The sequence below is a fragment of the Acomys russatus genome, chromosome 32 (genome assembly GCF_903995435.1).
Source record: "Acomys russatus chromosome 32, mAcoRus1.1, whole genome shotgun sequence".
In the NCBI taxonomy this organism is placed as follows: Eukaryota; Metazoa; Chordata; class Mammalia; order Rodentia; family Muridae; genus Acomys; species Acomys russatus.
This window is the reverse complement of record NC_067168.1, coordinates 219,769-244,643: the sequence shown is the minus strand read 5'-3', so window position 1 is coordinate 244,643 and position 24,875 is coordinate 219,769. Positions and strand designations below refer to the sequence as shown.

At 46.9% G+C, this 24,875-nt stretch overlaps 1 protein-coding gene across 1 annotated transcript in view; it reads left to right on the top strand.

Moving 5' to 3' along the window:
- The window catches only part of Cgnl1 (cingulin like 1), a 148,880-nt gene that overhangs the window by 107,032 nt on the left and 16,973 nt on the right, over nt 1-24,875 (top strand). Inside the window, exons 9-12 of the mRNA XM_051140634.1 lie at nt 14,876-15,082; nt 15,808-15,912; nt 20,124-20,276; nt 21,131-21,301. Of these exons, the coding sequence (XP_050996591.1) occupies nt 14,876-15,082; nt 15,808-15,912; nt 20,124-20,276; nt 21,131-21,301 (636 nt within the window). The remainder of the gene's footprint in view (nt 1-14,875; nt 15,083-15,807; nt 15,913-20,123; nt 20,277-21,130; nt 21,302-24,875) is intronic.

Genomic DNA, 24,875 nt, shown 5'->3' with positions numbered 1-24,875 from the left:
GACAGCTTTCAGGAGTTGGTTCTCTCCTTCCACCATGTTGTTCCCAGGAACAGCCCTCTGGTTGTCAGGCTTGGCAGGAAGTGCCTTAACCTGATGGGCCATTTTGCTGGTCCATGTTTAATTTTCTCGTGTGAGTTTGTGGTCTTCAAGACTGGTTCCGTGCACTATTCCGCCGAGTTTCCAGCATGTATAGATAGATATTTAGTGGTGGGCACTGAAGTCCTTGTGTGGAGTCCCTTTTCTCACATTTTATGTTTTCTTTGTTTTTCTGAGACAGAGTTTCTCTGTGTCACCCTGGCTGTTCTGGACTCACTTTGTAGATGAGGCTGGCCTTGAACTCACAGTGATTCTCCCCTGCCTCTGCTTCCCCAGTGCTGGGATTAAAGGTGTGCACCACCACACCTGGCTCACATTTTTGTATAAATGAGGCTTGCTTGCTCCCAGAGGCCACACAGGACCAGGATAAGGAGTTTTACTGAGCCCCCAGTGTTCCCTGAGACTACCTCCACAGGCATGCTTGGGAGGCCTTAAGGCATAGATAAAGTTGCTACCTCAGGATTCAGCTTGAATTGCGTTTATACCGTGATCAGATATTATGTGGCAAAAAGCAGATGCTCCTGCTTGGCCCATTTCTCTTCAAAGCCTCACTGTAACACAGTCGTTGTCATAGCTGGGACGGAGAGGGGTTGCCAGGCTTTTGGGTCCTCCATAGTAAGTCAGTTCAGGCATACTTGTATGTCCTGTAACTTTTGTGTGGGATAAGGGTCTATGAGCTTCACAAGTATACCTGCATGCCAGAAGATGGCATCGGATCACATTTATAGATGGTTGTGAGCCACCATGTGGTTATTGGGAATTGAACTCAGGACCTCTGGAAAAGCAGGCAGTGCTCTTAATGGCTGAGCCTCTCTCCAGCCCCTCAAGCTTACTTGAATAAGGAATATCTCACCCACTGGCCTCAGGGATGGGCTAGGTTTCTGTATATGATGCCTCAAAGGGCTCTTCAAACAACAGCTTACCTTCTGGGCTACTATGAGGGTCTGAGGTTAGTGCTGATGTTCAGTGCCTCCAGTGGGCAGTGATGTGGCATGGGGTATCTCAGAGGACCCCTGGCAGAGGAGCCCAAGACAGAGGGCCATCACAGTCTGCCCCTCAACCCTCCCCCCATGGTTCATTGGCCCTGAGTGTTCTAGAGCTGGCTAAGACAGACTGGACAAAGGGCCTCAAGCAACACAGTGGGGTATTTGCTTACTAAGCAGCCACCTCTGCCTCAGCGGCAGTGTTTTGGGTGCCTGCATGAGCTATAACATGGAACATTTGAATCCCTTCTGAGAATAGACACTTCTCTCTGTTATATAGAACAAGAGGGGTGGGGGGGGGGGAGAAGGCTGGTTTCCTGCAGTTGGTTTGACAAGAGCAGGTCTCTGACAGTTGTGGGGTAATCACTGCTGTTTGTGTCCATTGTGCCATCGTTAACACGGACTGCAGCCATCCTCACAGGACTCTTGGCAGGTGACGTCATTGCCACTTCAGAGCAGAGATGGTGTCTCAGTGATGGCTAGCTGACTAGTACAGAGTCATGTGGCTCTGCTAAGTGGCAGAGGCCCTAGAAGCCTATGTTCTCCCCTGGTTATGTCCTTCCAGCTCTTGGGGATGAAGCTTGTGATGGACTTAAGTTTTATTCTCTCTCAGAAGGTCCTCGCATGGCAGTAATAAATGGCCCCACATCTCAGTAGCTTAGCTGAGAAACATTTCTTGCCCTTGCCACATCATTTCCAGTGTGTGTTAAAGTGGATGGGGAGGGGCTCTTCGGCTCGTTAGCATTCCTGGGAGACCATGTGTCTGTGGCCTCTGCTGTAGTGGGAGGGAGTGCTGCACTGATGAGTGCTGTAGTCTGCACCAGGGTATGATGCATGCCCCTTCTCACTTCTTTATGTGTGAGCATGTGTGTGTGTATGTAGTTAAAAATATGGTATACGTGTGTGTGTGTGTGTGTGTGTGTGTGTGTCTGTGAAGGTGCATACGTATGTATGTATGAAGTGCAAGTATGGGGGTACATGTATGTGTGAGAAGTGCATGTGGAATGTGCATAGAGGTACATGTGTGAATGTGATTGTGTGTGTATGTCGGGAGGATGCTGTGTGTGAGGATTGCTTGTGTGTGTGTGATTGCATGTGCACGCGTGTGGGCATACATGTGTGGATACAGATGTGTGGAGGCTGGGGGCCAACCTTGCACCCCCCTATCACCGTTTTCTATTTGAGGCTCACTGGCTTGGAGCTCACCAGGTAGGTGGGGCTAGCTTGCCAGGGCGCCCCAGGGACCTCCACATTCCCGATGCTGGGATTATGGTTATAAGCACTCACATCACATCCAGCTTTCACATCTTTTATTATGTCAGAATTAGATCAGGCTAAATATGTATCATACATATTTCTTTTTTGGAGACAATATTGTAAATCTACTGTCATAGAAATTTCCAAAGTACATTGTTATTAAAGGTATAAGGGAGATTTTGAGTCTTTTGAGCAATAACTCCTGTCACTTGTTTACCATCCTCTTGCAATCACCAATATTCCTGGTTTATATCACGCATGCTATTTTAGGTATTAAGATGTTTTTCATCATGTGTTTATGTAATGTCATCTCTATCCATTAGAGTAAAGTTGAATAGATTGACTACGACTTTTATTCATTTTTAAATTAGCATACAAGTCAGATATCATTCTGGCATTTTGAAAGAAAGTATGTTTTTGTGACTCATCTTTTCCTCATTTCCTCACCGCCCTGGTACTCCTAGCTCCTGGGTAACCTCCTTACCAGTCCCTTTTTAATGTTCCATGGCTCCTTTTGCCCATCCTTTCCTGTCTTTCTTCATTACCTTTTAGCGTTTAAAACTTTATTATATTTGTTTATTATTTACGTGTGTGTGTGTGTGTGTGTGTGTGTGTGTGTGTGTGTGTGTGTGTACTTATGTGTGTGAAGGTGCATATAAATGCAGGTATCCTCAGAGGCCAGAAGATCCTCTGGAGCTAGAGTTACATGTGGTTGTGAACCACCTGATGTGAGTGCTGGGAACAGAACTCATGTCCCGTGGAAGAGCTGAACGTGTTCCTTAACCACTGAACCATCTGGCCAGCCTCTGGCTTCTTTTATTTTAACTGTGCTTAGGGGATCAAACTCAGGTCCTCATACATGGACAACAAGCCCTTAACCGACTGAGCTGTTTCCTCAGTGCCACCTTTTATGTTCTAGGCTAATCTCACTGTCACTCCTGACTTCAAGAGGACAGGGACAGGCCTGTATATGTACCTGGAGGACGGGAAAGAACTGCAGACAGTAGTGGGATAGCACATGCACTCGTGGGCTCTCTGGTCAGCATTCAAGGTTGCTTGTTTCTGGAGAGTGGCGCAGGGAGGGTGTGAGGGGATTCGGGGGGAGGGAGGCACTGCCCTAGGAAGGACCCGTGGATTCTCTCCAGTGATCCTGTGTGCTTTGCTTGGACTCCGTCAGTCCACCCCCCTGCCCTTTCCAGCTCTTCTGAGAAGGAAGGTGGCATTTTGTTCCCCATTGAGAAACAAAGAAACAGGACAAGAATTATGCCTATAGCCTGGCTGGGAACAGTTGGTCCAAGGGGAAGAGGCCAGAGAGTCACCTGCCTCCTTCAAGGCCCTACCCAACAGGAAGTCTGTGATTCATGCTTTGTAGCATTGGGTGTGCACAGTAATTCCTTCCTGGACACTGTGGGTTGTTTACACAGAGACTAGTGATTTGACATTTGCCACTCTTATCTTTCATTTCTCTTGACCTGTGCAGGGAATAGAATGCCACCTGTGTTTTTAAGGAAACCAAACTGTGACTGTACTCTGTAGCACTGAAACACAGACAAAATCTCACAGTGAGCATTGGCCTAGCCTGGGCCTGGAGAGTCTTGTTTCCCAGGCTGCTCAGTCAGAGCTGGCTGCTGCCCCCTGCAGGCTGGCTTGCAAGGAGTCCATAGGAGCTGCTTTCTCGGTTCTGTTCTAGGGAACAGCCACTTTAAATTAAAGGAGGAAATAAGTAAAGGTCACTCTTGTTACGTGTGCTAAACCCCAGGGGTTGTAGGACTCAGCCTTCAAGCTTGGTCTAGCCTCGATTCTCAAGATGACTTCAGCTATTTCCTCTCTCCAGTCATAGCTTTGGAGGTAAAAAGACAATTTGGCAATTTTCTGAATTGTCATTTGCTGTAATTTGAGAATGGTAAGAAGCCTTCATATAAAGGTGAGGCTATTGGGCTGAGAGTTCTTTTTTGTTTGTTTGTTTGTTTGAGACAGGGTTTCTCTGTGTAGCCTTGACTGTCCTGGACTTGCTTTGTAAACCAGGCTGGCCTCGACCTCACAGCGATCTGCCTGTCTCTGCCTCCCGAGTGCTGGGATTAAAGGTGTGTGCCACCACCACCACCCAGTGGGCTGAGAGTTCTTGATGCAAATATTTTAGTTTAGTTTTATTGGGGGAGGTGGTGCTCCCACATAGCCCAAGCTGACCTTGAACCTCTGATCAACTTTCCTCCAACCTCCTGAGTGATGGGATCAAAGGCATGTACCACTGTACCCAGTTTATGAAGTGCTGGGGAAGAGAGGCCAGAGTTCATGCACGCTAGGCAAGCGTGCTACCAGCTGAGCTACAGCCCCAGCTCTGCATTGAACACTTAAAAAATTGCACGATTTCTACCACTTTGAGTCAGTCCTCAGCATTTGTGAACATGTGTAGCAACAGCATGGGAAGGTGGGAGCTATACTTTCCCAGGTAACAAGATCTGTGGGGGAAGGGAGACGTATAAGGTCGTGGCTTTGAAGACCTGTGTGGTTCCAGGTTGAACCCTCAGTTTATTTTGCGGGGGGGGGGGGCACATCAGTATGGGGCCTCTGCACTCTCCAAAAATCCTCTTCAAAAATCCTGTTCAACGTGTCCAGCATGGGCAGTGACAGCAAGCTTTGTGACCATCTGTAAGGTCCTGTGGTCTGTCAGTGACCAAGCTAATCTCAACCAGGAGTCTAACCCCCGTTTTGTTCTTAGCTTCCACCCTTAGCTTTTTCCTGGTGATGCGAGCTCAGGAGCGTGGTGTTGTCTCTTCCACAGGCGGCTCCTTGAAGTTAAGGGCAGGGGATGCTGGATTCTATAAACACATGTTTCATATGCTGGTCACAACGTTAGCTTAGCCCGGCCCTCGTGGGGAGGGAGATGGTGTCTGATAAATACGGCGCAAGGCTCTTTTTATCCCACGAAACTGAGAGAACCCAGAGAAACTGGAGAACATTCAGAAAAGGTTTCTTTTTAAAGAGGTGATGTTAAAAAAAAAAAAAAAAAAGAACTAAACTAAACTAAAGCTGGAAGCAGGAGAGAGTTCAGATGATAAAACGCTTGGTCTGCAAGCATAGGGAGGGAGCTGAGTTGGAGCCTGCAGAGGCCACACTAAAAAAGTGGGCGTGGCTCCTTCTTTTGCTTCTATTGAAATGCCTTTCACACAGCACAGGTCCACCATTTTAACTAATTTAAAATGTATATTTCAGGCTTTTTATGTGCTCACAGTGAGAGAACCCAACGCCATACCACTAGCTTAATGCCAGGCTATCTCTCACTCTCCATGTCTTCTCTCCTCATCCTCTGTCAGCCAGCAGCCTTCTGTCTCTGTGGGTTTTTCTCTTGTGGAAATTTCACATGAACAGAATCACATGTCTAGACATGAACTCCTGAGCGCATGACCTTTGAGGAAAATGACTATTTTTTTTTCTACTTGGTTGAGAGTTTTTAATGGAAGTTTTTCTAGTTCTCATCTTGAGTATCTGAATGTGTTTAGTATGTGGTTTAAATGATAGCCTGTGTTGAGCTCACTCTGTGTATTGGGATGTGGGTGCATGTGCATGTGTATGTGTGGGTGTGTATGTGTTTGCCTCTATGAATATATGCGCATCACATGCAGTTCCTGCAGAAGAGCACATCAGTTGGAACTGGTGCCGTAGACAGCTGCGGGCCTCCACGTGTTCTGCGAAGCAAACCCTGACTCCTTGCAAGAGCAGCCAAAGCTTTTAACCACAGAGCCATCTCTCCAGCCCCAAATATTAGGATTTTATTATCATAGTTTTTGTCTGGTTCAGTGTCTGAATTATGGACTCCTCTGAGAATGAATCTTGTGGGTTTTTTAACCCTGTGGAGCTGGCTTTATTCTTCCCCTTTGTATAGGTTCTGGATTTGAACTCAGCTTGTCAGGGCTTCCACCTACTGAGCCATCCTGCCAGCCCCAGGAGACCATTTCCATTTTAAGCTACATAATCGCTGAGTTACTATAGGAGGGAACCCTGGAATAATTAAGTAGGATAAAGAGGGGACAGGAAATATCTTTTAGGTGGTTCTGGGTACAGGAAAATGACCACTTTGGCAACAAATACACAGAATGAAAATCTTTCTGAAAGGTTTGTCTGTTTTGTCCAAGGTATGGGGGATTAGGAACAGGAAGGAGACAATGAGCTGGTGACTTCATTCTACTTTAGTGTCAAGAAGTTGCCTGCTGCCTTCTGCTCTAAGTATCTGTGGCAAGGACAGGACTCTGAGACCTAGCAGCAGGTAGAACTAACATGTGACCATGACATGACAAGAGTGAAAGCCCTACAAGTTCAAATTCAGCTTCATGGTTGCCTGATACCACCTGATTTCTTCAAGTTTGTTCCAGGGCCATAGACTATTAGAACTGGCAAGGTCATAGAAACTAGCTGGACTGGCCTTGTGTGCTGCAGAGCAAGCGGATGTGAGTTCAAGACTCACCCTGAGTCATCATATGAAGACTAGCAGAGTCTGGTCTAGAAGCCACATCTAACATAAGGGAACTTAAGAAGAGCCTCAGTCTTCCTGGCTTTCATTTGAAACATCTGGGACTCTGCAAGCATAAACGACTTGACAGGCGATCTCAACCCATAGTGGAACCCACAGATCACCTGGCATGCAGGAGAGGCTATGAGATGGGGTGTCACCAGCTTGACCCGGCATTTGTTAGAGACAGTATCTCAGGCCCTGCTCTACATGTTGAGCCAGAATGGGCATTTATTGGGTGACTCCTGTACTCATCCGTGAGAACTCAAACCATCACAAACTAGAGATCTTAAGACAGCAAAATCCACAGAGACCTAGGAAAAGGGGTAGGGAAAGCCTTTGGGATAAAACAAGCTTTTGTTTTGTTTTGTTTTGAGACAAGGTGTCTGTGTAGCCTTGACTGTCCTGGAACTCACTCTGTAGTCCAGGCTGGCCTCAAACTCACAGAGATCCACCTGGCTCTGCCTCTTGAGTGCTAGAATTAAAGATGTGTACCATGATTGTCTGGCCTAAAACAAGTGGCTGCTGCTGTTTCTTCTTCTTCTTCTTCTTCTTCTTCTTCTTCTTCTTCTTCTTCTTCTTCTTCTTCTTCTTTCTCTTCTTTTCTTTCTCTTCTTCTTTCTTCTTCTTCTTCTTTCTTTCTTCTTCTTCTTCTTCTTCTTCTCTTCTTCTTCTTCTTCTTCTTCTTCTCTTCTTCTTCTTCTTCCTCCTCCTCCTCCTCCTCCTCCTCCTCCTCCTCATCCTCATCCTCTTTCTCTTCCTCCTCCTTCTTCTACTACTACTACTGAATAGCTCACTGCCACTTGGTGGAGACACTCTGAAGTGACTTCCTATATCTTAGAGCAAGGAAGGGATTCATTATTGGCCCAGGCTGTCACTGGGCCAAGCAGAACAAGCATGCAGCTGTGCTGTGGAGCTAGAGTGACTGTCTATGAGGTGAGCTGAGCTGGGGGCACACTGGGTAACTCAGCATAGCTCCTGTAGCCTCAACACAGCGGGGTGTGGAGTGGCCACTGGCACGGAACTGACAAGCCAGCATTCTATCCCTTGGCCTCCTGGCCTCCATGCCTCAGCTGTTTGCCCTTGCTCAGCAGAAAAGGGGCACGGAAAGGAAACAAAAGCTGGCTGCGGAAGAGCCTTGTTAATTAGTAAAGCCTGAGAGGTCTGTGTGTTGATTCTCACCGAGACAAGCCCGGAGGCCCTGTCTGCCTGTTGGCCACCAGGAGTGAGGCTGACCAATGTGTCATACCTGAGCTCAGGAAGAAAGGGGCATGCAGCCCCTCAGTTAAGCAGCACACTCATGATGTAGCCACTGGTGTGCTGTGCTAGACTCTTGTGCTTGTCATATCTGAATGTGTCCACCTGTTTCAGGGGCCAGTGAGAAGATTCTGGAGTGCAGATTAACTCCTGTGGCACTTGCCAGCCACATTATTTGCAATGCATTGGTGGCATCAAACACAGACTGGGGTTTGGTCTTTCTGTGTTAGAGTAATTGCACACCTTCCCCAACTCTCCACCCCTCACCCCTGCCACCGCCTTTTAAACTAGTAACTAGAGCACGTGGCTGAGAATGAAGGATTCTAAAAGTAGTGTAAATTCAGCAGTTCAGCACATTAAAATATGTTGCTTGCCCCTTAGTCACCATTAGTTTTATCAGGCTCACATATTGGATAACGGGTCTAAGTTTTTAATGAATGAACCAGCCAGGAAACCTGGCTCGCTGTTTAAACCCTACAGGCTCATGTTTATGTAGCACACAGTTGCTCTGGAAAGATGAGGCAAAGAACCCCATTGTTTCTCCCAAGAAGTGTAGGTTTGTGGGCTGGAGAGATGGTTCAGAGGCTAAGAGTGCTTGCTGCTCTCCCAGAGGACCAGAGTTCTGTTCTTAGCACTGACATGGGGTCATTCATAAATGCTTGTGAATGTAGCTCTAAATTAGTGGCTCTCAACCTTCCTAATTCCTAATACTGCAACAGTTCCTCATGTTGTGGTGACCCCCAACCATAAAATGATTTTTTTTTTGCTACTTTGCTACTTCATAAATGTAATATTTTGCCACTGTTGTGAATCATGATGAAAATATCTGATATGCAGGACATCTGGTCTGTGGTTGGTGAAAACGGACAGTTATGGCTTGAAGTTCACACTGGTAAACCACAGTGGATACCAGGTGGACTTCCTACTTTGGGAAAACACATGTGGACATAGTTGGACTGCTAATAATAACTGCCCCCGCTGGAGGAGCCGGGACTCCACTCAGCTAGAGCTTTGCCATGGTACATGAGCCAGCAAGCTTTGCTCCACTTACAGGTGAGGACATGGAAGCTGTGGAAAGAGTAACCTGGAGCTGAGTCGGCCCTTCTCTCGAGTAACTCTTTCCAGCTGTCAGGCTTTCCCCAAGTTAAGGTGGGACTGCCATTCTGCAGGTGCTTTATGCCCATGTGATCCAGCCTGGGCTATGTGCCCCTGTGCTGAGTGAGTAGGAAGAGGGGGCTTGGCAAGGATCGTAAGGCTAGAGTTGAACCTTCCTTGGATACCAAACACACATGATCAGTAATATAAGAAGAGACGTGATGGGCTGGGGAGAGCATCCGCCCGGCAAGCACTTGGATGTGAGTTTGATCCACAGTACCAAGGTGAAAAATCTGGGTGTGACGTCAGGTGCCTGGGAGATGGAGACAGGCAGATCTCTGGGGACTGGCTGGCCAGCTACTCTAGCCTACTTGATGAGTTTCAGGGCAGCATGAGACCTTGTCAGAGGTTAAGAGCACTGGCTGCTCTTCCAAAGGTCCTGAGTTCAATTCCCAGCAATCACATGGTGGCTCACAACCATCTACAATGAGATCTGGTGCCTTCTTCTGGCATGCAGGCACACATGTGGACAAATAGTGTATCAATAAACAAACAAACAAACAAACAAATAAATAAATAAATATTTTAAAAGTGCCCAGGAATGACAATGAGGTTGATCCCTGGCTTCTGCATACACACACGTGCACCTGCGTTTTCCATATCCCATCCCAAAATGCCATGGCACAGAGTGAAAATGCTACATCGAGAAAGGGGAATCCTGAGCCTGAAGTGCTGTTGTCCACAGCCCCTGCCTGGGCTTTCTTTCCTCACTCCGCAATGGGCTTCTCTATCTAAGTTGGTTGGTATAAACCCTGGGGGACACTCATGCAGTTGCAGGGTGTGGGGCTGCCTGTGCCGAGCCATTGGTGAGAAAGAATCGCTTCACAGGTAAACCAGTGTAAGAGAGCTGCTATGCGTTGTTTGTACAGCTGCTGCTGGGCTCCGGCTCAGCTCCCCTATCTCTTACGGAGCAGAAAGGCCTGTGAACTGCCTGGGGACAGGTTTCCAGAGCTGAAGGAGGCAAGTACGTGCCCGATTGTCCTCCAGGTGCCAAAACAATTTTGCACATTTATTTATTTATTTTTAAATGTGAATCCATGTTGAATTTCTGTGGCTCAGAATTCAAATGTCAAAAGAGCATTTGCAGTGCATGAGCTGGCCTCCACGTTTCTCACAGCCCCACTTCCTGTCCTCACGGTCAGTCGGGACCAAGTAAACAGGCAGCCACCTCGTCCACAGAAAGGCCCCGCCGACTATCCTGCCCCTTGTTTGTTCCTCTCTCTCACCCCTTCATTCTCCAGCTGCATAGCACCCTCGAACTGACAAAGTACCGAGTGACGTTTAGTATGTCTGCAGGGTTTTTTTTTTTTGTAGAGCACCTCATTTTTTTGTTTTTGTCCAACTTTGTAGCCCTGCCTGACCTGGAGCTCACTATATAGACCAGGCTGGCCTTGAACTTACAAAGATTAGAGATGCACACCACCACCCCTGGCCCCATAGCCTCATTGTTGTACCACTTTGCACGTGTGTAGGCAGTGGTCCTAAGAGAGAAGTTGCTGTGCAAAAGGAATGTCTCCTGTAACTTCAGTAGCTACCAACACGTTGCCTTCCAGTTTTTAACCCCACCTGCCATGTTTTCTGACTCTTCCACACACTGTTACCAATGCTACCAAAATTTTTGACCTTGCCTGACTCTTAATGCAGTGTTTAGTCATGGCCCAGGCTTGGGAAACAACAATAGAAAAAAGCCTATTTGCTTTGTGGTCGTGGTAAAGCATAGGGATTTCAAGTTGTTGGAGTGGCAGGGAATTGGAGTTGATTTTTGTTAACTGTGACTGCCAAGGTGAGTGAAAGGTAAACAGAGCCCTGTGAGTCAGAAGCACATGTCTTTGGTGTTCTTTCTGATGATACGGTCTCTCTAAGCTTGCTGCGACATCTGGGACATAAAATCAGCGAGTCATGGAAATAACCCCAGCACTATAAATGTGGCTCCTATGTCTACGCAGTGGCCCTCTGGGCTGGTAGAGCTGTGCCAGCCCCAACATCTCTGCCACATGAACCAGACCAGGACATCACTAGGAATCTGGAATCAGGCCATTTGAGAGCTGGGAGGCCTTGCATAGCTTTTCTACGGCAGGCAGCTTTCTTTGCTTGGACCTCTCTTAGGACTTTTCATGTGGCTCTTGCCTTGAACAAAAGGGTGTGGGCTTTATTTGTTCTTAGATGCCAAGGCTGTTGTTGAATTAGGTATGGCTCCAGGAAAGGGGAAGTTTGTTTTATGGTCTTTTTATAAAATAGTGAGCTGTGGGGTGGGGTGGTGGTGGGGCCAGGGGCCAGTGAAGGTTTCTGGACAGATTTGCCAACAAAGGCCTATGTTAAATGTTAAGCTATTTGTAAACACAATGTGGCTTACCACACTGTGAACACAGAGAAAGCAAATTAGCACTTCGTAAATAATCAAAACAGGACTAAGTGTTGGGATATACACATGTTGGCCTAGAGCCAAGCAAGGCCTGTGCCACTGTGCAGCTCAGGCTAGGGTGATCATGCCAGCATAGGGTACTACTGTGCAGCTCAGGCTGGGGTGACCATGCCAGCTTGGAAGTTACAGGCTAAGTGTCCTTCTCTAGCAAGTCAGGCTGTGAGTTAGGCCCAAAGCAAGGTTAAATCAGGTCTGATTTTCAGCATCCTTCCTTTTCCTGAGAAGAATGAGAGCCTGCTAGCCACATATATAAGTGTTCTTTCTTTCACTGAAAGGTTTGGGGTAGGCATCAGGGATCCCCTTTCTCCCACTAACACTTCTGCTAACCTCTGTCTCTTGGAGAGGAGATGGCTTAGAAGTTCAGCACACTTGCTGTTTTGCAGAGGACCAACTTTGGTTCTCAGCACCCACGTGGAGGAGCACAGCCACCTGTAACTCAAGGGGATTCAACGCCCTCTTCTGGCCTCTTCAAGTATTGCATATGTGGTACACAGACAGCAAACACTTGTACACATTAAATAAAAATAAATCTTTAAAAACAACTAGGCTGAGACCTTTAATCCCAGCACTTGGGAGGCAGAGGCAGGTGGATCTCTCTGAATTCAAGGCCAGCCTGGTCTACAGAGTGAGTTCCAGGACAGCCAGGGCTATACAGAGAAACCCTGTCTCAAAAAACAAACAAAAGCAAACAAACAAACAAACAAAAAACCAAAAACAAAACCTAAGCCAAACCAAAACAACAACAACAGAAACAACTAGGCCTATGCTCAGGGCTAAACAAACTATCTTTGCCCATCATCCCTACCCTGCCCTCTAGGACTTCCCCTGTGGGTGCTAATCAATCTAAAAAACAAAAAGAAAAAAGAAAAGAAAGCTACATCAATCTAGAATTCACATAATATACAACTTCACAATTTATAGTGTATTTACAAGGTTGTGTGGTCACTATAGTAGTCAACACTAGAATGTTTTCATCATGTCTCAAATGGAAATGCATGCTCATTAGCAGACCCTCCCCTCCTCTTCCCATATCTCTTCCCCTAGCCCTGGCCAACCATTAAGCTATTTTCTATATCTTAAATTCTACACTTTTCCTTCAACATTAATATAGCATTTTCCAGGACATGCCTCTTTCACTTAGCATCATGTTTTCTGTTGTATTTTATTTTCTTTCATGGCCAGAACATACATGGTTCATTGTATGGATGTAGCACATTTTATTTACCCATTCATTCATTGATGAGAATATGTTGTTTCCACTTTTAGGATGCTATGAATAATGCCTGAACATGTATATATACATAATTTTATGTAAGTGGAAGTTTTTATTTCTATTAGGTATGTAGATAAGAATGAAGTTGCTGGTCATAGGGAAACTTGGTTTAACATTGCTTTGAAGAGCTGACAACTCTCTTGCGTGGCTACACGATTTGCTGTTTTCTCAGCAATGCATGAGGGTTTTAGTTCTCTGTATCTTTTCTAGCACTAAGCACATGTGAATAGTGGCTTTAATTTTCCTTCCCTGGCAACAATAACATTAGCATTTTTTTGTGTGCTCATTTCTCTGTCTTCATTGGAGACAAATCTATTCCTATCCTTTGCCCTCATCAAGAGTGGATGACTTGCTGGGCATCAAGGCACACACCTTGAATTTTAGCACCTGGAAGGCAGAGGCAGATGGGATTCTATGAGTTTGAGGCCAGTCTGATCTACATAGTGAGTTCCAGGACACCCAGAACTATTTGAGAGACTCTGGGCCTTTTGTTTTGTTTTGTTTTTGTTTTTAAGGTGGTTTCTCTTTTCATTATGAAGGTGAAGGATTCTTTATTTTAATATGAACTGATTTGTAAATATTTCCTGGTTCTGTGGGCCATCTTGTTATCCTGATGGTAGTCCCAGCATTGTCAAAATTTGTTACTTCTCTCACAGTTAATTACAGGCTCACAAACCACCTCCGGAGGGATATAATGCCCTCTTCTAGATGCCTTAGGTGCTTTACACACATTGTGCACATAATATATGCAGGCATACACTCACTCATACACTCAGAAGCCTGTCTGTTCTTTTGTCATCTGTGCTTTTGCTTTATGATTGAGGAACCTTTGTATCAACCGAGATCACAGACATGCACTCCTGTGTCTTCTAAGAGTTTTAGTAGTTTTAAGTTCTAGAATTCAGGTTTGTGATTAATTTTGTGAAAGGGTCCTGTCTTCATTCATTTGTTTGGTTGTTTTGTTTGTGACTAGGCCCAGGCTAGCCTCAAATTCATTATGTAGCTGAGGATGGTCTTGACCTCCTCTTTCTCCTGCTGGTACCACCTTCATGCTGGAGAATGCCACCACACCCAGTGCACGAGATGCTAGGGCTTCATGGATGCTAGGCAAGCATTTTTACTAATGGAGCTGCTATGCCCCCAGTCTCCCCAGTTTTCCATCTTTAAGGTGGGATGAGACTAGCTCCTAGGGTCCTTAGAAGGTGGAGAGCTCATAAAACGGGCCAAGCATGACTACATAGCACTACCCTGGCCCACACCTTATTTAAGAGCAGGTGACGGGCAGCAAGTGGCCTTCTGGTTGTCATTCACCCTATCTCCTTCCTCTGATATTTAGCTTTATTATTGTTATTTTAATACTGGGTGCTGACTCCCTCAGCTAGGTGGTGGTAGCACATGGCTTTAATTCTAGTACTCAGGAGGCAGAGGCAGAGGTAGGAGGATCTCTGTGAGTTCAAGGCCAGGCTAGTCTGCAAATCTAGTTCCAGGGCAGCCAATGCTCTGTTACACAGAGAAAAATGTCTTTTAGAGAAAAGAATAAGGCAGAGAAGAAATATTTCTTCTTCTTCTTCTTCTTCTTCTTCTTCTTCTTCTTCTTCTTCTTCTTCTTCTTCTTCTTCTTCTTCTTCTTCTTCTTCTTCTGTTACTACTAAATAATTGAGTCCCACAAACATGCTAGGCAAGTCCACTGCCATGAATCTATATCTCCAGCTTTTAAAAAAATCTTTAATTTCCCCAAGTTGCCTAGGCTAGCCTCAAACTCATCAAATATTCCAGGCTGGCCCATTCTCCTATTGCTGGAATGGCATACATTTGCCAGGAGGTTCCAGCTGCAGTGTACTTTCTGGAAGCCAGCTTCCTTCATGAGTTAGGGACCACCTGTAAACACTTGTAAATACTTGTGCCTTTGTTCTCTCTGTTCTTAGAATGTTGAGGTCCTGGCCAGCCGGAGCCGCTCGTCGGAGCAGAGCCAAGCAGAGGCCGACATGCGTGAGAGAGTGCTGACGGAGGAGAACGAGAGGCTGAAGGGAAGAGCTGCGGAGCTGGAGCGCAGGGTGGCCCAGCTGCAGAGGCAGATCGAGGACGTGAGAGGCGATGAGGCCCAAGCAAAGGAGACGCTCCGCAAGTGTGAGGTGAGGCTCCCTGTGCCTCGGATTGGGTTTGGCAGCTTGCAGCTCCCTCTCCTGAAAGTGACTTCAGAGGTGGGGAAGGGACTATCGGGATTTATTTAAGTGCAAGCATCCCCAGGAGTGGCAGAAACAGGAAGCCTGTGAGCAGGGATGATGAAGTCCGGGTGAGAAACACAGGCCTGGGTCGCACAGTGACGCGAGCATCAGAGACATGCTCATCTTTCTGAGGGTCCATTGGCCCGGGGGGGGGGGGGATCTTCAAACACCTGCAGAGGCCATCTTCACACTGCCATTAGGCTGGGTCTCTAAAGACCTTGTTTCTTTAACACATAGCTGATATTTTTGGAGATTTTAGCAAACCACTTATCTGATGTGCCAGAGCTTTGGAAGTAGAAAGCAGTTAGGGAAAAAGGTGGTAAGAAACAGCAGATCACCTGCACGCCTTCTACAGCAATACCTTGCCCCAGGCTAGCCCACCTGCAGTTTATGAATAGCTAGGGGTAAAGCTTGGGAAATTTGTATTAAAGTTGAAAAAAAAAACCAAAACCCCCCAAACCCACCAAGGTAATCCAGAAGGTCAGGTGTGGATGAAAGCGGGACCCCAGAGGGGCATGCACCCAAGAACCTGTGACAGGCAGTCTACGATCATGGCCATCTTTTGTCCATGACACAGAAGGCATCAGAGCACATCAGAATGTCCTTGTGTCTTTAAACCTGTTTTACTGTAGAGTGAAGTGCAGCAGCTAGAGGAAGCCCTTCTGCATGCCAGAGAGGAAGAACAGGAAGCCACGTGTGCCAGAAGGGCGCTGGAGGAGGAGCTGGAGCAAGCTCGGGTAAGCCCTCAGCCTCACCTTCCTCATTTGTGTGGGTAGATACGGCCACTGGGCCTGTCCTCCCAGAGACGGCCTGTGTAGCCACCCTGGGCTTCAGACTATCCATCTAGATCAGTGATGTGGAAGTAGGGGACAGTTGGTGACATCTGGAGCAGTTTTAATTGTCATGGTGGCAAGGTACTGTGGACCTCTGGTGAGTGGAGGCTAGGATTGCTGTGAGAATCTTAGAAAACACAGGCGGACCCTACAACCATGAGCTTTCTGGCCTATGTCATGTGCCAACACGAAGAAGCCCTTGATGTGAAAATTCTCAACAGTTTTGCAGAGATAAAATACAAATTGTATGTGGAGGCAGGCAGGTCCTGGCCCCAAGGCCTCATGGGGCCTCTTTGCAGAAGCCAATTTCCCTTCTCCTCTGGGCAAACACACTCCATACTGTGCAGTCTTTCAAGGCAGCTATTAAAAGGAACAGGAAGAAGTCATTTCCTTGAGACCAGATAGCTATCTCCCTTCAAAACCAGAAGGTTCGTAGAAAATGAGATTTCCCCATTTGGATGTCAGAAAGATTATTTGAAGCCGTCTGTAGTCAAAGCCAGGGCTAAAGCTGTAAATTGACTTCTGTACAGCGGCCTTGGTGTGATCCAGGTGTGTCCTCTTCCTATCCCCCACTCTTAAGTTTTAAAATGCCACCCAAATATCCGTGGGGTGAGTTTTGGGGAAGGTGAAGGCTGGAGAGTTCAACAGCTCAAGCAGGCTGTTGAAGTTTCACAGTGGGGACCCCACTGGTCTGCAGGGTCAGGTGGGGGACAGCACACAGGAAATGAGTCCAATTTGGAGCTGTGGTTCAGAGCTCTAAATGCACAATGTTAATTCTTTCAAGTTATCTCCTGTGGTGTTGAGTGGGGTTCACACTCAGACTCCAGGCTTTTACCTGGGTACTAGGAACCTGAGTTCAGGCCCTCTTGCTTGTGCAGCGAGTGAGCAAGCTCCCCAGGCCCCCTTTGCAGCTTTAAGCCTCTGGGGCCAGTGTTGAGTGAGGTACTTTGTAGCTACAGAGATGATATTTCTGAGGCCAACAATACACACCCACTGACTAATAGTGGTACTAAGTTTGCACACGTGAGGTGGGGGTGGGGAGCCACCAGGTAAGTGATTGTAAGACCCAGAGTTGGTGGGTGTACAATGGCGCCCTTGAGTTTGGGAATCACCTGTTACTGGATGCAGAGCCTTTGACTATAGGACTAAGGTCTGAGCCCGCCCCCCCCCCCCCCTCCCCCCAGGGATAACAGACAGGAGGGAGGTGGCTTCTGAGAGACCTCGGGGCACATTAACTATGGGCCAGCCATTGGAAGCAACAAAGCTTTCGCCTTCTGCTATCTCAGAACACAAAAGCCCACAGGGAGGTGGGGGATGGGGGTGAGGGATAAGCATCGAGAGCCTTCTTTTGAGGATTAAAAAGAATTATTAAAAAGAAAATTCATACCTATCTGACTACCTTTTATGTCAGATTCAATAAACATCGGTGGGTGGCCCTTACATAGAGTTTACATTCTAGCCCTTTGTAGTAGAGTCACAGTTTTTTGAGCAGATTAGAATCCATAAACTTGAACTTGAGAGTTATCCCTGATAATCTTAAAATGTTCCACAATTTAGAAATGCCACCCAGAAAAATGTTCTGTGCCTTCAGTTATCTCAGAAACATGTTCTAGAGTCCAAGGGTGTAGCTCAGGGGATAGAAACTTGCTTATCATGCACAGAATCCTGGATTTGATCCCCAGAAGTAACATCCACACACAGGAGAGAGGGCGGGGGGGCAGGGGGGAGAGAGAGAGAGAGAGAGAGAGAGAGGAGAGAGAGAGACAGATTTTCTAAAAGTCACAGCTACAAAAACATGTTTCAAGTACCCAAAAAGGAGCAAGCTTAGGACCTTTGGAAGGTGTTTGTGTGTGTGCATGCCCATGTGGTCTCAGGGTCACACCATCACGGAAGATCAAGAGTTGGCTATGTGCACAGGACTACACAGGCATCTGTGGAAGCCAGGTGTTAACACAGGGATGTCATCCTTTATTGCTTTCCACCTCTTTGTTTGTTGTTTTGTTTTGTTTTTTCTTTTGTAGCCTTGGCTGTCCTGGACTCACTTTGTAGACCAGGCTGTCCTTGAACACACAGTGATCCACTTGCCTCTGCCTCCCGAGTGCTGGGATTAAAGGCCTGCGCCACCGCACATTCACATTTTTGAGATCTAGTTCCTTAGAGTCATCCCGTTCCCACTCCCCCCCACCCCCCTCCCCACAGAATGGAATCAACCTCACTGGGTGGTGACAACCCCTCCTCCCTCTTCTCTTTCCCAACACCAGAAAATAAACTCCAAACAGAAATCCCAGGGGTTGATCCTGCTTTTGGTGTGCACCCAACTATAGCTGTAGCAGGCTGATTGCCCCCACACTGGCCTTCTGTCTTAGTTAGGGTTTTATTGCTGTGAAGAGACACCATGGCCATGGAAATGCTTATAAAGGAAAACATAATTAGGGCTGGCTTACAGCTGTAGAGGTTTAGTCCACTCTCATCATGGTGAGAGACATGGCGACGCACAGGCAGACATGGTGCTGGAGGAGCCAAGAGTTCTACATCTTGATCTGCAGGCAGCAGCAGGAAACTATGTGCCACACTGGGCAGAGCTTGGGCATAGGAGACCTCAAAGCCTGTGCCCACAGCAACACACACCCTCCAGCAAGGCCACGCCTCCTAATAGTTCTACTCCCTATGGGTCAAGCATTCAAACACATGAGTCTATGGGCGAGGGGGGGGAGGGGCTGGGGTAGGAGGCAAACCTGTTCAAACCACCACACCTTCTGAGTATCTTTCTTCGCTCTCTTTTCCCCAACAGCTTTTGTTGACCTTGCTTCCCTGTAGAGGTGAACTTTAGCAGCCTGGCAATATTTGCTGCTTCCCAAATCTCTCTCTCTGTCTCTCTGTCTCTGTCTGTCTGTCTGTCTGTCTGTCTCTCTCTCTCTCTCTCTCTCACACACACACACATCAGAGTTCAGGAAACCCCAGGAGGTTTTCATTCCCGTGCTGTGTGCCCAGCAAGCATTCCTATAGTGCTCTGTATATAGTACTCTGTATATTTTCCCAGCCTGGGATGACTTAGGAGTAGCTTCAAGATGCATGAGTAGCTGGGCGTGGGCATGGTGGTGCATGCCTTTTGTCCCAGCCCTCAGAGGCAGAGGTAGGTGGATCTCTGAGTTCAAAGCCAGCCTGGGGGCTGGAGAGATGGCTCAGAGGTTAAGAGCACTGGCTACTCTTGCAAAGGTCCTGAGTTCAATTCCCAGCTACCACATGGTGGCTCACAACCATCTGTAGTAAGATCTAGCGCCCTCTGTACATGCAGATAGAACACTGTAGACATAATAAATAAATAAATCTTAAAAAAAAAAAAAAAAAAAGCCAACCTGGTCTACAGAGTGAGTTCCAGGACAACCAGGGCTACTGAGAAACCATGTCTTGAAAAACTAAATAATAATAATAATAATAATAATAATAATAATAATAATAATAATAATAATAATGATGTAACACAAGTCACTGCATGTGATGTCAGATTATAAACTGTTAAGCACTGTCCAAATGTCAGCCATTGCTCTATGCAGCCTCTTACAAGGACACAAGACTAGGCAGGCCTTACCAGTTCATGTGCTGGGCGGTGGTGGCACACTCCTTTAATCCCTGCATTAATCCCTGCACTCAGGAGGCAGAGGCAGGCAGATCTCTGTGAGTTCTAGGACAGCCTTGGCTATACAGATAAACTCTATCTCAACAAACCAAAAATAAACAAATGAATGAATTAGGCTGGAGATTGAGCTTGGCTGGTAGGGTGCTTGTTGAGTTCGTTTAGGGTGGTCTGTAATATCATTGTTTTATTTTCAGAACAAACATTCGGGCATAGGACTCCAGCCAACACACCACCAGCCACTGTGACTGTTTGGTGTACCATACTCCCATAATGCATCCTTCCACCTCTGCTCCTATGGAGGCAGCTGGTGAAGTCAGTTTGCCTTTTTGGTTCTTGATTCCCTTGACTCTTTCCCCTTTCGTTGAGGTGGCGGGTTTCATTGCTTTTGTGGAATGGCTGTAAAATTCCTCTTGTTATCTGTGGCAGAGGGCGACTAGGTAGATGAGTGACACTGCTGTATTTCTCCCTCTCCCTGCAGAGAGAGTTGAGCCAGACCTCCCAGGAGCAGAAGGAGCTATTAGAGAGACTCCGGGACGAGGCTGAGCAGAAGGAGCAGCTGAGAAAGTTGAAGAACGAGATGGAGAGTGAGCGATGGCACCTGGACAAGAACATTGAGAAGCTGCAGAAGGAGGTGAGGGGGCAGGAGGCAGGAGCAGGTGGGCCCGGGAGAGCCTGGCACCTTCTCCCACAGTTGCCAGCAAGCGCAGATGCACCCGGACATTGCAGATCCCTTGCGGCCATTCTTTGGATGTGTTGAAAGTTCCAAATGGGAGAAACTTATCTAAAAAGTAAACACCAAATCTCTCAGGGCTCTGGGCGCCTGGTTACTTGCTAACGATAAACAGAGGTGCCTGGTGTGGGCACATCTAACCAATATTCCTTGAACTGGAGTTGAGCCTCTGGGCAGAGTCTGTATAATCACATGTCTCTGACATATCCAGGCATGCCAAAGGCGGTTTCAAAACCCCAAATCTCTGTCCCTCAGCTCACCTCTGCCTCAGAGCACTCACAGGGAAACACACACACTGCCGGCACTCCCTGCCTTCTAAAAATGCACACGGCGGCTGCCATTTTTCTGATACCTACCTACCCTGTGCCAGGCATTTTGCTAGTGACTTCTTTAGTTCTAACTAGAATTCCACCTGGGTATTGTCTTAACTCTGGCACTTTCTCTGGAAGGTAAATATGACTTCAGTGTTTCCAAAAAGGACAGTGCCCTTAGGTGGCTAAGGATAAGCCCCAATCATACACTGGTTAGTGAAAAGCAAAGTTCTGACCTCAGGACTGTGTGTGTCCAGCCCTTCTTCGTTTATGCCTCCATGTTGTCCCTAAGGCAGGGCTAGCCAGACCTGGCAGCCCAGGGACTGGTGCTTGGCAGCCTCAGAAGAGGCTTCAAAGGTAGCGATCAGAGGTGACGCTGTACTTGTTGGAATGATCTCCAGTTGGAGCTTGGCAGAGCCAGCTCACAGCACATCACTTCTCTAGATGGCGGACATTGCCGAGGCCTCCCGCACGTCCTCGCTGGAGCTGCAGAAGCAGCTGGCTGAGTATAAAGAGAAGAACCGCCGGGAGCTTGCCGAAATGCAGACACAACTGAAGGAGAAAAGCCTGGAGGCAGAAAAGGCCAGACTGGCAGCTGCCAAGATGCAAGATGAGGTAATGCCTGCAGGGCGACCTGCTCTCTTTTATCGCCTATGAGAGAATGCGTCACCTTGCTTTGGAAGGCTTCTGGTGAGGGGGCGCGGTTGGGGGGGGGGATGCCTAGGGAGGCCTTAGGGCTTGCTTATTACTCCAGTCTCTGGTGATTACACGCAGGTGGCATCCTAAGACACAAAACTCCCACCGGCACAGAGGTGAAACGGGCACACCTTTAATTTGGGCCACATTCTGGTTTGGTCCGAAGTTTTCTGCCTGAAAAATTGAGCCACTTTTTAATGTAGCAAGAATGTTTGTATCCATCTGTGCCTAAACATGTCCCCCACATCCACGCCTTCCATTGTCCCTAGAACAAGATGGCGAGCAATGACTAGGTTCTTTGAACAACCTTTTTTTTTTTTTTTTTAAAGATTTTATTTATTTATTATTCTGTATACAGTGCTCTACCTGAATGTACACCTACAGGCCAGAAGAGGGCATCAGATCACATTATAGATGGTTGTGAGCCACCATGTGGTTGCTGGGAATTGAACTCATGACCTCTGGAAGAGCAGTCAGTGCTCTTAACCACTGCATCTCTCCAGCCACCCCCTATTTTTTTTTTTTTAAGATTTATTTTGTTTATGTGTGCATGCATGTTTCTATGTGTATGTGTCTGAGTGTTTGCACACATATATATGCTGGTGTCCATGGAGGCCAGAAAAGGTTGCTGGATCTTTTGGAGCTGGAGTTGCAGGTGTTTGTGAGCTGCATGGTGTGGATGCTGCGGTCCCAGCTCTGCTCCTCACGCTTGAGCAGGAAGTGCACTTAACTACTGAGCCATCGCTCCAGGCCTGGCTGTTATCTTCCGACTTCTGTTGGGGTAGATAAGAATTTGATAGCCACAGTAAAATAGACTAAAAGATGTCCTTAGGGACTAGGCAGGTGGCTTAGTGGTGGAGTGCTTGCCTAGACTTGGTCCTATCTCCAAGCCTTAGGAATTCATGAATGCTGAAATAATTAAAACATATTACTTTTGTTTTTTCATTATTTATCATTGTGAGTGTATGGCATGTGTATGTGAAGGTGTAAGTGCCAGAAAAGTTAATGGGGGTGTTGGGTGTTGGAGGCTCGGAAGCACCGAGACTAATCATTTCTATCTCTGTGTCTCTGTCTCTATTGCTCTGTCTGTCTCTCTGTCTCCCCCTGTCTCTGTCTCTCTCTGTGTCTGCCTGTCTGTGTCTGTTTGTCTGTCTCTCTCTCTCTCTCTTTCTCATCAGTTCTGCCCCACACTCCTGAGTGCTAGGATTACAGATGTGAGCCACCACACCTGCCTCTGATTCTAGCCTGTGCCAACTGAATGACCAGGAACAGTCTGGCTCAGTTTTCTCAGCATCTCTTTCAAAACATTAGTAGCTTAATGATAAGTGAGATGATGCATGATATGACATAGAGGAAGCGTGTAAGTTCTGGACATTTGATCATGTTTCTCTCTCTTTCCCACCGTGGGAAGAGTCACAGATTTCACAGGAAAACAAGCTTTCTTAAAAAGCAAAAAACCCAACTTTTGATTTCTTTAATGATCAAAAGAAGGTTTCCTCTGAGTCAGTGTTGGACCCATCAAAGAACAATGGATATTTATTACAGATTTCCAGAACACGTCTCAAGGGCCCTGATAATGGATTCCCTCTGCCTCAGGGTCACATGATACAGGACTCCAAGAAAAAACTGAAATTGACACGATGACATCCCAGCTCTCTTTGCTCCAAACAAAAATATTATTTTCATTTTTATAGCAGATGGGTGGAAGGGCTCAGACATTTGCCAGGACACAACAAATACCTGCTGTTTTAACTTCAAAAGACCACAGTGTCACTGTGACCCTGCACAGGGATCCACATGACTGTTTGTATAAAGGTTTTTTGGGCTAGACTCTAGGGGGAAGGAAACACATGTCTGCTACACAGACAAAGAAGCAGAAGGCCACAGAGACTGGGTAAGGCCAAGTGGCTGCCATTCTGCCTGTGATGGGAGACTCAGAGGGTCTGATGAGGGTGATCTTTAGGAAGCAAGGCTGAGAGTTCATCTTTGGTTCATTTTCTAAATCCTGCTGAACTACTTAAAGGCAGCACTGGCAAGATAGGAAGCCATTTGCTTACTTTCATTATGAGCAGATATTAATTATGCACACCAGTGGGTCTCGTTATGACATTTCAGCGTCTCGTGCCTCTTGATCCTCTCCACCCCACCACCCTCTCTTGTCTCCTCACTCCTGCTGATCCTCATCTTTTCCCACCTGGCCCTCTTGCTACTTTTGTGCCTGTGTGTATCCCTATCAGTCTAAGGAGTGCTCATAGAACAGGGGGGAAGGGGTTACTTACAGGAGCATAGACAACAGGCTACACCACTGAAGAAAATGTCTTTCTCTCCATGAGTAACAGTTAACTGACTATACATCCTCAGGGAGGGGTGTGGCTGCACGAGCCCCTTCCAGCTCAATGATGGAAGGTTGGTGGGCTCAGTCTTGTGCAGGTGGGTCCCAGCTGCTGAGGCACATAACATGACACATGTACCTGTGACAGTATTCCACAGCACTTCACCCATTCCTCTGGCTCATCCATGTTTTCTGTCTCCTCTTCTGTGATGCCCCTGAGCCTGGGAGGGGGTGACACAGATGTCCCATTTACAGCTGTCTTGCTTACTTTTTGTTCAGGACAAGAATTTCTTAGGCATTCAGTGGGGTGGGTATCCTTATCTCACATGCTTGGTACCAGTAGTGTTTCCGATTTCAGAGCTCTTAGAATATTTGTAGAGGTTTTACTTGGTTGTCATTTCAAAAGGAAAAAAAAAAAAATCTACCACAATCCAAAACATCTTTTAGTTTTGGATATTTTAGAGTTTGAGTTTTGTCTTTTTTTTTTTTTTAAGGATTTATGTTATGTATATAATTATTTTGCCTACGTGTATATAGGTGCACCACATGTGAACGTGGTGACCAGGGATGCCAGAAGAGCGCATCAGATCCCCTGGAACTGGAGTCACAGATGATTGTGAGCTGCCATGTGGGTGCTGGGAGCAGCTGGTGCTCTTAACTGCCCCTGAGCGATCTCCTCTGCCCTGCATTTTGGGCTTTAGAATTGGGGATGCTTAGCCTGTATTAGCTGTTTTCTTCTCTTGTATGTCCTGCCTGAGAACTCTCAGGAGAACATTACTGGTGTTAGGAGATGCAACCCCGCTAAGTGGGGCAGTGGTGGTGGCCGCGGTGGTGGCAGGACAGCTTGTTAGGTATTAGGAGAGGCCTGTATGGTGTTGGGGAGGATGCCGAGAAGGAAACTTGGTGCTGTGTATCTGACTGGCATTCTTTGTGATCATTATTTTTGGGTATCATCTGATTCTCAGATAAAGTATGTTTGAACATTTTTCCTATGTGGTAATGGGGAACTTGAGCCCTGGAGAAGTTTAGTGTGCCCCTCTGCAGTGTATCAAATCTCTACATCCAGAGAGCATCCCGTTCTGCGCCCTCTGTGGGTGATTGCTCCTGTGCTGTTGCTCAGTCTCACTCATCGTCGGCACCCAAACCAGACCAGGGCCTGTG